Raw genomic sequence first — 16075 nt, 5'->3', positions numbered from 1 at the left:
GGTAATTTAAAGGTCATAAAGGGCAATAAAAAACCTTTCCCTTGCTTAGTAAAGATTTTGGTGGGATCTAACTCAAATCCAATGATGAAAATGATTCAAACTAAACGAACGATTTGGAAAGCAAAACGAGTCATTTTATTTTCACGCATAAGGTATATGTGTGTATGTATGTATGTTTGTATTTATTTGAAGTCAATTGTGTACAAAGTAGCATGTCAATAAAGTTCGACTTGATCATTGACCATTACATTTGATACAAAGTTGATACAAAATACATCAGGAGCATTTAAACCTACTGCCATATGTGATTAAATAGTAGCAATTTGAAAAAAAAATAAAAGAATATTCCTACGTTCATATGATGTGATTAAAAAGCAGAGAGTGAATTTTTGTTGTTTGCCGCGTATAAACAATAGAAAATAAACGATACTTGTAATGTAACTATACTGTGTAATTGGCAAAAAGAAACGCCAAACTCGATCTTACTTCTACTGTAAAAGGAGAAATAAACTAAAATCCTCATGCCAGGTATTTAAAAAAAAAATACGTGACAAAAAACAATACGTTCGTGTTCAGACCAGTTAAGACCTAGGTTTGAAGTTTGAAGACCTGGCTAAGTCTACATGCTTCTTTTATTTTATTATTGTATTCAAATGTATACTCGTCATTAGCTAGACCGAAGCTGAAAAAGGAACAAACTTCTGGTTTAGCCTGGGAATCCAAGCGTTAAACTTTGTTCACATTCTAGTTTATGATATTTCTGTTGCTTGTTTAACGCTTGGCGCAGGTAACTCACCCGCAGGGAGATTTTTCCCTGTAATGCAGGTTCGGCCTGATTGACCAGCTTTCGGCGTATTACTTAGGCTCGCGCGTATTTTGATAATTTCGAAAAAAGAGAAACAAATGAAAATGAAATGAAAAGATAAGTTCATTTAGAAACAAAATGGCTGTTAACTGGAAGTCTAAATACATCTGGCTGATGTTTTGATGTGGTTTTTAGTAGTTTTGAAAGTCTTTAGAGCTTGTGAATGAGTTTTTATGTTAAGATGATTATGTGTGTTTGCCTGGGTTTCAAAGATCAGAAAGTCTATCAACAAGGGTTCACACACAGACTGTTTATAACATTCTGTGCCAGACTAATCTATCTGCACCAAGCTCTATAATATTAGAACTTTTTGAGGTGACGTAATTTTTGTTTTTTCTAAGATTATTAGCTTGGATTCCCAAGCTACTTCTGGTTTAAGAAACAGTTTTTACAATTTCATCACAATTTTTTAAATAGAAGTTATCAGAATTTGCAAGTGACAAGGGTACGTCTTTGTTAATTATAAAAGAAAAATACGAGAGCTATTAGCTAAACCTGGTCGGAGGAGGTTTAGTAGTTTAAAGGCTATAACGAGCATGATTCACTATTTTACAGATAGATTCCCAGATATTTATTTTGTTACAAAGTCTCCCAAGAGAGATTCTGACAAGATTTCAAGTTTAAAGGAGGACATTTAATCTATGATAAAAAAAGATATGTGATTAGAAGGGAATTCCCAGACTGTATAAATCATAGATTTAAGTCGTGTTTTAAGCTCTTCCAAGCAAAAAAAAGTGAATATCGCAAAAAATATTGCTGCTATTGTTTTCGAAAACCCGCAAAGTTTCTGATTGATCAAGCGCTGAAATTCTATTTTAATGTTACGTGACCTCGGTAGAATTTCCTACCTAACCACGGCACACTTTTCAGCCAAAGCACGACATCTATCTCTTCGGGCTTTATAAATCTATGGCTACTTACTGTGCAACTTTCTGGTCTGAACACAGTCCAAGCCTATATCTAAACGTATTGTTTTGGTAATTGGTTCACTGGCGCAAGTCGTTTTTGTTTTGCCAGTAGAAATCTTTTTGAAATTAAAAAGTGATTTTAACATTAAAGTCTCCAGAATTAGAAAATGCAATCCGTCGCCCGAGGATATAGATACCAAGTGTACAATTGAGAGGAAGGTCGAGTTTGGAATAAAAAAACAAGACAAATTGTAACCAAAAAAAAATATTAAAAGTAGCCTAAAAAAGTACTTTCACGGTTTCATACTTGAAATCGTCCAAATTCATCTCTCACAACCTCCTTTTGTCCAGTCCTTTCTTTGATATCGTTCAGCTGCTTTAACACCACTCTTTCATTGTCATAGAAGTTCATCAGGTAATTATACATTATATGATGAAGAAAGTTTTGAGAACAAGAAGATCTATTTCTTTTTTCGTTCTTTTGGTTGTTTTGCGACTCTTGGTAGCTGGTTTTGACTGTTTTTGCCTGTTGGCACAAATCAATATTATGGTATGCACACAAAGGCGATTTATGAGGATTCTTTTTTGCGTGGAAACGGTCTCCACAGACATATCTTTGTGTTTTTCCTGTCACCGGGTGAACTTTTTGGTCCAAATAAAGATGTGCAACAGTGTTCGAGTCGCTATGCTCTCCTGGTACAATATCAGGTACACTTTTGTTCTAAAGAATAAAATTTACTCTGAACTATGAATTTAAAATTTTCATTCATGAACCCGTTTTTGCAGTAGTTTTTAAGCAACATCTGAATAGTAATTAGGTGTCTGTCATACACTCATTATCAACATTTCAAATTAAAATTTTTAAGAAAAAGGTGAAAATGAGGCACACGAAAATCAACAGTCAATAAGTGCCCAATTTTAAGGGTGCTTGAAAATAAAGGCACATAAATAAAAGGCTCGTGATTAATAACACTCCCTTCGCTAAGGGTGTCCCTCTAATGATTTTCAAAAGTACAAAATATAAGTAATTAATGATCATAAAAAATGCTTACAGGTTCTGGATCTTTTCCGAGAGTAGGTACTTCAAAACATCCATCATTTTCACCCCAGTATGCAATAGCTTCATCAGGGCTTCTTTGGTTGATGTGACGTGTAAATGTACATGGCGTATCACATACAAAAAGGACAGGTGGATACTTGAGAGAGAGCCATAAATCTGCAGCATCTCGGACTGATTCCGTAAGGACCATAAATTTTGATGCAACAGTTGTCTAAAATTAGAAGAAAATTATAAACACTTTAAAGATAAAACAAATTATGAACGCAAACACCTGTAATTAAATCCCCATGAGAGATAAAGTTTAATTCTCAAAATCTTAAAATTTTGTGTCTGGGCTCATTTCGTCACAGTAAGTGATACTACACATTGTGACAACAAATTCCATTTTCTTTAAAGTGAGAACAATTAGCCACTCAGTAGTTTAAAATATTTCAGATTTTTCTTCAAAATTATTCCAGTTTATATTTGACTCTTTCTGTATGTTTTTATTTGCGAAGAATCTTGAGAGGCCTTTTAGCCCCTCCTCAATTCAAAGATCTCAAAATTAGTAAGTGTTGCGAGCCTGAAATTTTAACTAGATGTGGGTATTGACATTGGTCGTGTTGTACCCCAAATGTTCACTTGCTGGAGAACCACATGTCCGTTTTCGCGGAAATTTTGACAGCATAATTTGAATTTGTTAATGCTGACAATTTGTTGTCTCATTTCATTAAAAGTCCAACATGTGGTAATCTCGCTATCCATTTATCAAATTTAATCCCATTTAAAACAGTCTTTTCTTCATAATCTTCAAGTTGGGAATCAAGAAGTCTTTGCTTAATGCATGAATTTTCAGTAAGAGCATGGGTTGAGGTATCTTTGCTTAACTTATTGGTTTTTAAAAACTTATTTCACTCAAGCTATCTTTTCAATCAAGACAAAATCCTTGTCAGGTTGTCACCACTGGAAGGTTGCCAAATAATACGACGATTTGAAATTTTATCGACATAAAAAGACTAAAAAACAAAAGGGGTAAAATGTAAAAAGCTATTGCTAAACTTACACCGTGACGACATACAATATGGTAGAATCCACCGGTGTGTCCTTCTGCTTTCACAAATTGATGGCAATTAGAAGAGCCAACAAGGATAGTTGCATACAACGTTCGAAGATCCAGTCTCAACATAGCCTAAAAAATGAAATGATCTTGCACAATACAGAATTTTTGGACCAATTATTAGATTTTGGTAGTCTTGCTATAGATTTCAAGTCTTTGTAGGCTCAAAACAGTCAAAAATGTGAGAAACGAACCCAGTTTGAAGTTCATTTTTGAACTAGCCATGAAAAATTACCATTTAATTTTATAGCATATATAATGTAGGCAAAGTCTGAAGTTTTTGTCATGTGAAAATATATATTTTTGTTTAATTAGAAATCATCTTTCATCTTCATTTTCAAATATTCCACTCGGTGACATCCTTCTAATGATACTTCTTACAACATTACGTTTTTTTCGATAATGAGCTTAAAAATGTGTCGACTGCCGACTGTAAGAGTGATCGGAACTACATAACATATTAAATTTATATAGTATATGAAATATAATTCGGCGCCTAAAATGTACCAGGTGCCCCAGAAAAGAATTCAGGTCTTTACTAGGTGATTGTGATATAACCAGAAAGGATATTTTCAAAAATATTTTTTTGTCTGTGAAAAGGCTAGGAAAAGGCTAACTTAAATTTTGAGGTATGATTGGCTCGGTATTCAGCAAGTTATAGGCTTTTAAAGGAATAATTCGCTTTTGAAAATGCATTAAATTGCCTCAAAAAAAGAGTATCAAATTAGGCCTTTAAAAAAACTTTTCACAATGCTTTTTTGAGTTTATTATTTTTTTTTTTATTATATCACAATACCTCTTAAAGATCTGAACTTTTTTCTAGGACACCCGGTATTTTTTGTCTGTGATCATTTTGCAAAAATTGATGTTTCAGGCATGTTTTGTCAAGCCCAAACAAAACCAATGAAACAGATTTACTTTCGAAAATTTAACCATTTTACCTCACAGACAGTTAGTAAGAGCAATTATAAAAAAATACCATAAAAAAATACCATAAAAAAACTATACAAAAAATTACCATAGATTTTAATGACGTTGGGATCATGCATTGCTTGCACAGTTGTCGTAGACTGTCCAAGCTCATAGACTCAACATCATCGATTGATTGAATTTTACCGTCTTTGAATAGCTTTTCGAGCATGATTGCATCTCCTGTAATACATGCCCTAGAACTTTAAGACTTTTCAGACAGAAGTAAATGCACTCATAGAATGTGAAAACAACAGCTTTCATGCATCAAACGATTTAGATAAATACCTAAAAGTAAGAAATTGATTTGACGGGCGATGGACTTCAAGGTTCAAAACTCAATTGAAAATGTTAAAATTACACTAGTTAAGGGCCTAAATAGTGAAAAATCGAACGAAATATATGAGAAAACTGGAATTTAGTTTGGTGGATGACGGAAAAAAATTGTTTTAACGGGACCCTAATTTAGCCAAATTCGGCAAAAACACCAAATTTTCTTTCCCCAAAAATTTCTGCTAATAAGATATGCAAAAATTTAAATTATTCAAGTATGGTACCTTTAACTTTATTCTGAGGATTTTCTAGGTATCCACTCTTCTTATAACCTTCCGTATTTAACTCTGCTCTTGCGTTTGATGGAGCTATCAACGGTGGAATATCTTTGTAATTAATGCGAAATTCTTGTCTGTGTTTTGCAAATGTGCTACGTTCAACAAGGTGAAGCTTGACTTCATCCAGCATAGTTGTCATGGATTGTATGTTATTTGATGAAAGGGCGTCATTTGACGATGGACTGACAGGAGGATTCGATGAGTCACTGACATCGATCTTAAAACATGTATGATTTAATCTTAAGGATGCATTTGAAGAATCTCAAAAGAATCTTCAATTTTTTGCAAAGTTATTGTTTCAAGTGACATACGGGAATATGAGTGTTAAGAGTTTGTTTAATACCATCAAGCGTTATTTCTTTCCATGAGCTATTTCTATTATCTTCTGAAACCTCAAAAACTATAATCAATCTTCAAAAAATCTGAAAACAAAAGTGAAAATGTTGACTTTTATGTTTTTTAAATGACAATGACAATTTGCTACTTACACCTTTTAAGCCACAACAATTTTTCTCGTTGCCGTCGCCAAAATAAATTTTACCCGCAATACCGCAATACCCACATATGACATCATCAAGACTTCTCAATGTCATACATTCGAAACCATAATAACCATCATACAATATTTCTAAATGGTATTTGAATTTTGAAACCTCTGGTCGCCTTTCCTATTGAACAATGAAGAATATTTTTAAAGGTCCGAAATTTGGTTCAGTTACTTTTTGGATTATTTATAAAAAATTAAACAACCTCATGAATACAGCGTTTTCAACGATACTGTTTAAAAACGATACTTACATTGGGAACCTTTTTGAGGAGAGCATGCATTTTTGCCGTGATGATGTTAGTTAATGGAGTTCCTAACTTTAATGACTCCCACCAATCCTGTAATATATCGAGCGCGACCAAAAATTTGTTACGTATGTTGAACAATCCTAAACAAAACAAGCATAATCAAAACTTGGCTTTTATTAAATAAAAATATAGGTACTGTTTTGTATATGTTGGAAAGTGAAAAATCTTTTTTAAATTAAAGGACAGTAAAAAATTTAATCAAAAAAATTAAAATAATTAAAAAGTTTGTCGAGTCATCTCAAAAGTATTATGAAGTGAAAACTTCAAATATTTCAACATTTTTGATTTCTCAGCATCGATTTAAAAGCTATATCAAAACAAAAGTCTTATTTTACCAAAAAGTTATAACATCTAGAAATCTTAGTGAACAAATTAACTCTCTTTTTGAGAGTTTGAACGTGCTAATTTGTTTCTGAATTCGTTTCAAAATTTGTCCGAAATCTCTAAAAACCCATCTAAGTTTTTACTTTCGAAATTTAATGTCCGAAATAAAAAGGACAGAAATTTTTTGTAATCAATATAAACCGTCAGAAAGATAATGATTTTGAGGAGAATGACATGATACATTACACTTTTGAAAATTCGAAATGTGAAGAATAAAAATGAATAGGAAAAATTATAAATTTTTTTTAATGGTTAAAAAATCATAAAGTATGCAAATTAGTTGAACTCACCTAGATCCAAAGGAAACAACATTTCAGACGCACCACAGTTTTTGTTTCTACATTTTTTAATTCGGATCTTGATTTCCAAAAAGGGATTTGAATACGTCAGCAAATAACACTTTTCAGTTAATAGCACTTAACATTTCCGGTGACATTTCATAAGGGATTTGTCTTTTCATTTGAACAAGGAGAGACTTCGAATACGTTGACGCTTTAATTTCATTTGGTTCGGCATCAACTTCCATTTGATTTTCATTTGGTTTAGATTCGGTTTCTTGCTTGCTCGAATCTTGTCCAACCTTTTCGACGACTTTTCTGGCAAGCAACACAAAGTGAAGGTGAACACAAGTTCTTTTCCCATGTGTCTGAAAGTTAAAAGTTTTAGTCTTAACTGCATTTACTACTACAACAACTATTAAATGTTCAGCTGTTGTTTGATAAATTAAAATAAAATTTTTACTCTTACAAAAAAGGAAATAAATATTAAATAGTCAAGGGGTTCTTCTAGAAAGAAATTGTTCTTTGGGGAAGGGTGGTGGTGAGGGTGGAGAATATATTATTTTTTCCCTGGTTATTTCGATTTTTTATTCCTTTGACAATTAGATTATTTATACCCCTAGACAATCGTTAAACTAAGCTGCGCGCATCCTCTCTAACTTGATTTGTTATAGGGGATGCATATTATCAAATTTGCTGTTGTCCCAACAAACCCCACCTTTGTATTTTTCTTTTTCCATAATGTATCATGGCATTATGAAAACTCTTAGAGGTCGTTTTGAGTTGTTCTTTTAAGTTTTAACTCTTTGAATTTCCCATTTTTTTATGTGTTTCTGGGGGGGGGGCACTTTTTTCTGCCCCTTTTTATACAGTCTACCTACCTGATTTATTTACAAACAAGCAACCTGGTGATGAGAATCAGATAAAAACTGAGCAAATAGCAAGAGAGTAAGAAAGTGTAGTGAGCAGATTAGTGATGAGTATCACAGCTCAAATAAATATCAACCTGTTAGGTTATATGGGGGTTAAAGTCGTATGACTTACTGGGGTGAACAAATATTTCAGCAGGAGTTCAAAAAAACCATATGTTAGGCACTTTATGGTGCAAATTTGCCCAAAAAAATTATCTTTTCGAAAATCGGCCTCCATCTGAAATTAAATATTACCATTTTATATCACTATGCAAAAAATAAGAAAAAAATACATAGCCAATCTCTCGAGAAATGCTCATTTTCCCTAAATATGGCAAAAGGGAATTTCCCAAAATAAGAAAATCAGATTTTTATAGCCAAAAGATTTTCTGGAAAAAAAAACGGCATTAGCCACCTTTTAGAGTACCTTACCTACTATCTTTGTCCAAAAAAATAGAAAAAACTAACGAAGCAATTTCACACAAAGTCCAGAAAACCCCTTTTTGGGGACTTTTTGGCCCAAGTTTGCCCAAAAAAATATTTTTTGAAAACCAGGCTCCATCAAATCATAAAAATTACCATTTTAAATTAATGTGCAAAAAGTCAGAAAAACATATAAAGCCAATCCCGAGCAATGCTAGGAAGAGAGGAACAAACAAACGAACGGACGGACGAACATCAGTTAATTTAAAGGACATCCAGGGTAGGTCCAAAAAATATCTTTTACGACTGTCAAAGTGAAAGGTCCAACATATATGCTGCACTGTGAGGTTGCTTGAATGTCCGCAGCCCTGTTTTAATTCCATCAGTCATGTTCAGGGATTGGAAATAGAGAAAAAGATAAAATGGTAGAATCTTTTCATAGTTTGCAGAGGGGTACGAACCCCCCTAGGTTTATTTCATCCCCCCCTATAAAACCATCCCCCCCTTTTGTAATGAAATCTTATCCCCCCCTTTTTTTTTACAGAAAATCCGTTTCGAAGGAAACTCGCTTTCCCACCTACCAGCAAAATTATCAACAAGAAAGAGTATGAAGTATTATAGTCACGAGCCAACAATGACAGAATATAACTAGCGTTTTTCATTAATCTTGATCATTTTAAAATCTAATCTAAAATGTGTGTGTTCTGTTGAAAGTTCTTCAGGTCCCCCCCTTTTTTATTTGACCCCCCCCCTACATTCCCATCCCCCCTAGTTTTTTCGGCAGATCTCGGTACCCCCCCTACAAAGGCCCTCCAGAAAGTTGGCATCCCCCCTATTAAAAAGGGGGGGGTGCAAACTATGTCTTTTTGAATTTTAATTGAAAATTATAAGTAGCGACTCTACCCTTGTATCTTTCCAATCTTCCAATCTCTCCAAAATGGCTGAAGAATTAAATCAAGTTTGACAACATTTAAGTAACCTTACGGTAGTGACTTATGCCAACAGAGCAAAAATTTTTAATCCAATTTTGACTGTCTCGTTTTATTTATTAGCTAAAAAACCGCTTTCTTTTCATTCTGATTTAAGTCCCACAGGGCTTTTTAGTTAAATACAAAATAAAAGGCTAGCTTTTGTATACAAGGCAAAATAATTCTATGCAAGCGAAGCGAGCGCGAATAATTTTCAAAATTTAGCTCATACATTATTAAAAAATATTGGATCAGAAAGGGACAAGATTACTCCCCCTTCAAGTAGGGAGCAAGTCCCCCCTTATTTCAAATTTTTTTTGACTTTTGCCTCTTACAGTAAAGCTTTTCTCAAAATTGCAAGTCCCTCCTTAATTTAGGAAGGACTGAAATCATGCATGGGGGTCATGAACGGAGGAGCACAATGTAACATTTTCATACCTGTTTTGTTCGTCCTGTTTTAGTTTTGCACTCTCTCCTGGTGCAAGACCAGTACTTCTGTCCAGCCAAACGGTTTACGTGATTATACCCCATTAATAAGGACGTGGTATCTGGTTGGCCTTTTACAACATAAACCTTCTCACTGACTTTAAACAATGTGGGCATGGTCATATTTTGTGACTGAATTAATTTCATCTCAGACCGCAATTTCACGTCAGGAGTAAAATTGTCAATCATTATATTAGTAAATTTGTGGATTCCATAAATGCCACTTTCCAATTTTGTAGAGTCAATGTGCTTGCATGAAAATTTGTTTACTTTCCCAGAGTTTGCAGAGGCACCTCTAAATTCACAACATTGTTCAAAAAAACATTTATTCAAATTATTTGAAGTGATGATTAATTGTCTATCTCCTCTGGGTGTAGACCTGAATGTAAACAAAGTTGACGACCCCTTGCTATAAAGCTCAACTTTCAGCGGTTCTTTTTCTTTCTGAGCAGTTTCAGGTTTTTTGAAGTGACCACCAAGGAAAAAACCACAAGAAAAACAGACTTCTGGCTTGGTCCTATTACTGTACGGTGTATTGCACCTACTGCAGCAACCAGTACCACGACCCCTCTCTTTTTTAGGTAGCATTTTGTTAACTAAAATGAAACTAAAATTTATGGAATCTATTTTAATAAGAGTTATACAAACAACTCTTGTATACAAAGACTAGTAAAAACAAGGAGATGATAGATACCGTGAGTGGTCCTAAATCCGACAGCCCTCCCTAAATCCGACCACCCCCCAAATATAACTGCTATGAAAAAAAATTCAATGTTTACAAACATTCCCTCTCCAAGTTGAGCAATAAACTATTGCAATAACTCTCGAACCAGTCTGGAAAGGAGGAAACTGTTGCCAAACACTGCACCAAGTAATCAAATAATTGAACGCCGACGAAGGTGGCCTATACCCGAAAATTTTGAGGGGGGGGGGTGACCCTTTTAAAGTGATTTTTTATGCTTAATTAACAACTTGATGTGTAAAGTTAGCATTTTCATAATAGCATAGCGTATTTTCTGTTTTAAAGTGTACATAGTAAGACTAGAGTAAATCTATTAAATACCAAATGAAATTATGAAAATAATTTTTGAATAAAAATACCTTGTCTTAACTTTTACTTTTAACCAAGTAAAAATAAGTAGAAAGTAGAAGGCATCATTGATCATCCTAGGTAAAAATGTAAAATCTAAAAGAGCTGTCAAAGCCAAACAAAATGTAAGCAATAAAAGTAAAAAGTAAATTATGTTCTACAGTATACAAGAAATGGGCAACGTCCACGGCCTCCATCTACACGGTCGATGACTTTTGAAACTTTGTAATATGAGTGTTTTCTCGAGGAGAACAATCAATAATCTTTTTTAAGTTTATCTTCCCCGGTAACATACCACTGCACGGCATCTTTAATGATCTTCTCACAATTTTCAACGGATGGCAAGCACCACGCAAGTTTTGCACGGGTTGTTAGCACCCAATTAGATTGCCCTCTTGGACATTGTTGATTGCGCATGCAATTATAGAAAGACTCTGCGATAGCTTCTGGTCCTCCTTTCGCCGATGCGAGATCCATTATTGCACACGATTCCTTCGTCGCTACTTGAACCACATGGTTGTTCGCATTAAAAGGCTTTGTAAACAGCAGATTCAGATGTCCCCTTGCTTTTTTTCTCCCCCTATGACTTTTCAGTTTTTTAGTTTCCCCCCAGAAAATTCTGAAAATATCAGTTCCCCCCATATACCCATATAAATTTCTCAGATTTCAGCCTGACACAAACGTAAAAATTTGCTGCAAAAGGAATACTAGACAAAATAGAACGAAAATGGGTTAATGTAAACAAACATGCAATTAGAAAAGCAGACTTTAAAACAACAATGAAATGAAAAATTAAAATCCTACATAAAATCACCTTGGTTGGTGAGATAAAGTTGAAGTGATTTCACACTTCCCCCCACCAAATTTGCCAACTATCGATGTTTTCCCTCCTTTACTCTTCAAATTTTGATCCCCCCTTACCCATCCAAAATTGGAAAATTGGTTTCCCCCACCCTTTATAAAGAGGGGGGAGGACACTATGATTAGTGCATTCGTAAAAATATTGTCTCGCTTAGAATTTGAACGATTTCAACTTATGTAATGTTTGTACTTTATAATTCCAACTTTTCAAATAAATGTCAGTTTAACTCAAGAGAGATCATGTACAGTGTCATATTGATTTTGACATAATAAGAACACTTAGTATATACTCTCGGGTACCTAATAGCCGGGGGGTTTGGAATAAGCGGGGGGGGGGGGTTGGAAACATTCTCAAAACTTAATAAGCGGGGGGGGGGGTTGGAATAAAAATGTCCTGGGTGGAAGATTTTTGAAAAGGAGGCTAATACAGCAGAATTAGGACAAAAGAGGGAACTTTCAAAAACATTTCCCCAAAAATTAATGAGCGGGTGGGGGACGGCTATTAGGCACCCGAGAGTAAACAGTTAGTATATTCCTTGACTGTACCTTGTGTGCTCGCTTTCAATATCTTCGTTTCTTTGACTTTTCCATGTAGGTTTGTTTCCTTTCTTGCTTAGAATCTGTCCTTCTAGCAGTTCGACCCCCTTGAAGCTACCACCTACTTCTAACGAATCAGCAAACTCATTGAAAGTTGTCATAATCGAGTCATCTCTTTTTGCTATAACATGAAAATGTTACAGACTTAACTTTTTTCAAAACTGTAAAAAGTTAAAAAGAAATACTCAAGTCAAATTAAACGGTTATTGTTATGCTATTGACCCTGCTCTACAAAGTCTCCCCTGTATAGTTGTGTATTTACTCTAGTACAGACAGCTAAAATTACCTGCTTTTTCGAGTTTTTCGAGTAGGGTTGGTCAAATCTTCTTCAACTTCCAAATTGGAGAATCAAGAGATTGTACCAGAAGCATTGTGTCAACCAGTGGTTTCATGGTATCGATTAAACAAAGGAAATCATAAACAGGGGGTACCAAGTTGTGGTACTGGACCAGTGCCGAAAAGTTGTACTTTCTTGTTTTTTGAAATTTATCTGAGACCACCACCACTTTGTACCCTGGAACTAAGTTGAATTTACCCCTTAAAATAGGTATACCACCCCTTAGTACCCGGTACAATCTTGATATTACCATTGAAAAATGACACACCACCGTTAAGTACCTTGAATTAAGTTGATTTTCCCCCTCAAAATAGGGATAACACCCTCTAATTCTTAGTAATGTATTTTCTGGTACACCTCCTTTAAATTTTCTAAAAAACTTCTTTTTTTTAACTTCATTTTTTATGAAAATTTCAAACTCATTTTGGGCCAAAACCAATTATAGCATCTGAAAGCTCTTGAAAAACTATATAGAAAACTTTTAAACGAGTAAGGCTGATTTTTGTACTGAATAGGAGTTATTTGATGTAGAAGTGTAATTTTATAAGCGATATTATGACCAAAATGAGGGGGCAACCACCACTTCTTCGTCTTAAAAAGAATAACTCCCGTTCAGTACAGAAATCAGCCATACTTGCTTCAAAGTCTTTTACATAGTTTTTCAAGAGCTTTCAGATGATCTATAATTGGTTTTATATGTCTAGTCCAAATTTGGTGCTTTGTTCCAAATTTGCACGATAATTACACCAATCAGGCCCACTATGATAACACCCAGGGGAAAACAAAAAAAAAAGTTTAATAAACAGACGTAATAAACATCCTAATAAAATGGTAAGAAATAAAGACAGCCTATAATAAGAAGTTTTTTGTGATTATTCAAGATTTTGAGTACCAGATACTAACTTGATGCCTCATTTTTGGTATTGAGACCACCATATTTAGTCCCTTGATAGAAAGTTGCAAAAGTGTTTTTTTCAATTAGGACCACCACTTAGTACCTACCATGTACTAAGTTCTTTGTTACTTATCTCATCAGACCACCACCCGGCACTGGCCCCCACAACTTAGTACCGACCCTCCTGTCATAAACATAACATGTATTGCCATTCTACGTCAAGCTTTCTGTTGGGATGAAGGGTCTCAAAAGGCTTCAATTATAAGCTGCATAACTTTTGAAGATTTTTTCCCACTAATTGTATGAAGAACTTGCAAACCTCTGTTGTGTAGGATATTGGTCTATGCGCTTTTTCTTGGATCTTTTTCAAGAAGGCGTATCCCTTTCCATGAGAAAGCATTTGGTTAAAAATGTTGCAACGTTTGATGAACAATCTAAAATATGCACAAGCTGTCCAATCTTCATCCTTTACACATCTGTTGCTGCAAGATTGAGAAGATGAGCAGGGTACCAGGTTACTGGTAGACTTAAAGTATCATCGAAATTGATATTGTCATATTTGACCAAAAATGAGCGAAAGTTCTTTGTCTGATATGGTCCATCAGCTGTGACACCACTCAATCTAGAAGTTTAATAAGTTATGTTTTTGTTTATTCTGGTCTTAATTCACAACAACATAACATACCTTACCAGATTGGGTGGGCTGCCCGGGCCAAAAAGAAACAATGTAAAAGACCGCACGGAATAGAAGAGAAAGATTGAATAGCTCCTAGCTCAAAGCATCAGGGTCTTTAATTGAAAACATAGAAACACCATTTTACCTCGAAAAGATATCTGTTGAAAAATTCTCTTTAATCTCCTCCACCATCTGGTCTCGAAGTTGATCATACGATGCTGGTTCACACTCTTTGTAAATTTTGAGAGCGGCAACTGGAACAGGACAAACGTTCCCTTCGGCGTCTCGAGCGACAATAACAACCGCCTGATTTGAGACACGAGATGGCATAGCCTTATCAATCGTACTCCAGAAGTGTGGTGGAAGTCCAGTGGATGTTGGTAATGGGGTTTCCAGCCATTCAGTGGTATGCGTGTTTACGGATTTCTCCAAGCAATATAGAATGTCATTAAAGTTCTTTCGTTTGGGAAGTTTGATTGAGTTTACTTTTCTTTGCACGGCTTGAACCGAAATAACTATCCAGAGTTGTTGTTGATTGCCTTTTCATTGAAGAACTTGATGATGTATCAAGATTTATCACTTCACCAGCACCTAAGTAAGAAATTATTGCCGCAGAGTTAAAATTTTGTATTTTGATTACCATTACCAAGGAACAACACACAGGGTACTTAGTAAATCAAAGTCTACTTCACGAGTATAAAAAGCCAACGATATGACAAGCTTTTGTAATGTAACACTCCTGTCTCAGTGAGACTATTGAAAAGTCTTTAGCCAACAAGAAAAAATTTAAGTCCACCCATGCAACATTGTTTTTAAACATTATTCTTACAAAAATCTGATCAGGGGTGTTTAATATATTCATACCTTTGAACAAACAGTCAAATCCCACACTCTTAACATAAGACATAACTGTTCAAAATTCAAAAACATAAAGAAAGTGAAAGCATATCTATTGACAGAAACTATCAACACTTTTGAAAAAGATTTTGGAAAATGAAATAGTGATTCTTATGTTATAGATAAAGATAATAAAAAACATTTTTTTCTGAAAACCAGGCTTCGTCACATTTTGGCCACCACTATTTTGCACCTTTGTATATACCAAAAATCAAAAGATTCCTATGATTCAATCCTGAGAAAAGTTGGTAACAGACGGACAGAGACGGACGAACGGACGGACGGACGAACACAGGTTAATTTATAGGACCTCCACCCCATCAGGATATAGGTCCAAAAATGCAAATAAATGAACTCCAACTCGGTTGGACCACTACAATGGGTTACCATTACAGGGGATGTCAAAAGCAAAACTGGAGCCTCCCTCCCTCCCTTATCTAGGCAAAAGTGATGATAGTATAACAAAAATAGTAAAAGGATTTCGCTTACCTGTCTCGGACTTGTTGGAGATCTCAAGCACGAATCGCAATCAACCTGCTGCCCAAATCAATCCTCTCCAACTGGGTTTTCACAATGTAAATGTACAAAGCAATTATAAATTGGGCATTTATGTGCTATCACCACAATCTTTTTCGCAAACTTTACAGACGCTCATCTTACAAATTTATACAATAATTTTTTCTAACTTAAAAAAAAAACAGAACTTTGTTTGATAATTTATTAAAAGGCTGCACTCACATAAAAGATTTCCAATTTCTAAATTTCTATATAGGCTTTTTTAGAGACTTCAAGCTCTACACAGTCACAGACAACAACAACAAAGATAAGTTTCTTCTATGCACTATCAACTATCAATATGATCAATAAAAAATTTTGCACACAGACAAAAAGGTTTCTAAATTTCTATA

The 16075-nt window shown here is 34.6% G+C and overlaps 1 protein-coding gene across 2 annotated transcripts; it reads right to left on the bottom strand.

Moving 5' to 3' along the window:
• Positions 1-150: 150 nt before the first annotated feature.
• Positions 151-15850, bottom strand: LOC136819214 (HMG domain-containing protein 3-like). 2 transcript variants are annotated; one of them, XM_067075433.1, is made up of 12 exons: positions 15657-15850; positions 14416-14861; positions 12649-14216; positions 12312-12483; positions 7039-7394; positions 6308-6444; positions 5998-6177; positions 5456-5726; positions 4948-5081; positions 3876-4001; positions 2826-3044; positions 151-2494 (listed from the first exon to the last, which is right to left on the bottom strand). In XM_067075433.1, exons 5-12 carry the CDS (start codon positions 7058-7060, stop codon positions 2075-2077), a joined length of 1509 nt encoding a protein of 502 aa, XP_066931534.1. In that variant the 5' UTR covers positions 7061-7394; positions 12312-12483; positions 12649-14216; positions 14416-14861; positions 15657-15850; the 3' UTR covers positions 151-2074. The 2 variants fall into 2 exon arrangements, with proteins under 2 accessions (XP_066931534.1, XP_066931535.1); XM_067075434.1 differs by having other exon boundaries at positions 13914-14216.
• Positions 15851-16075: the final 225 nt, after the last annotated feature.

Source organism: Clytia hemisphaerica, unplaced genomic scaffold (genome assembly GCF_902728285.1).
Source record: "Clytia hemisphaerica strain Z4C2 unplaced genomic scaffold, Clytia hemisphaerica genome assembly, whole genome shotgun sequence".
Classification (NCBI taxonomy): domain Eukaryota; kingdom Metazoa; phylum Cnidaria; class Hydrozoa; order Leptothecata; family Clytiidae; genus Clytia; species Clytia hemisphaerica.
This window is presented reverse-complemented; position numbering and strand designations above follow the sequence as displayed.

Bases quoted from the DNA above. Each gene is read 5' to 3' on its own strand.
- LOC136819214 (XM_067075433.1), bottom strand. From the start codon at position 7,060: ATGTTGTTTCCTTTGGATCTAG. The intron at 5,727-5,997 runs GTAAGTAGCAAA...ACATGTTTTAAG, and splicing joins ATTGTTGTGGCTTAAAAGGT to ATCGATGTCAGTGACTCATC. The intron at 2,495-2,825 runs GTAAGCATTTTT...TTTATTCTTTAG, and splicing joins TCGGAAAAGATCCAGAACCT to AACAAAAGTGTACCTGATAT.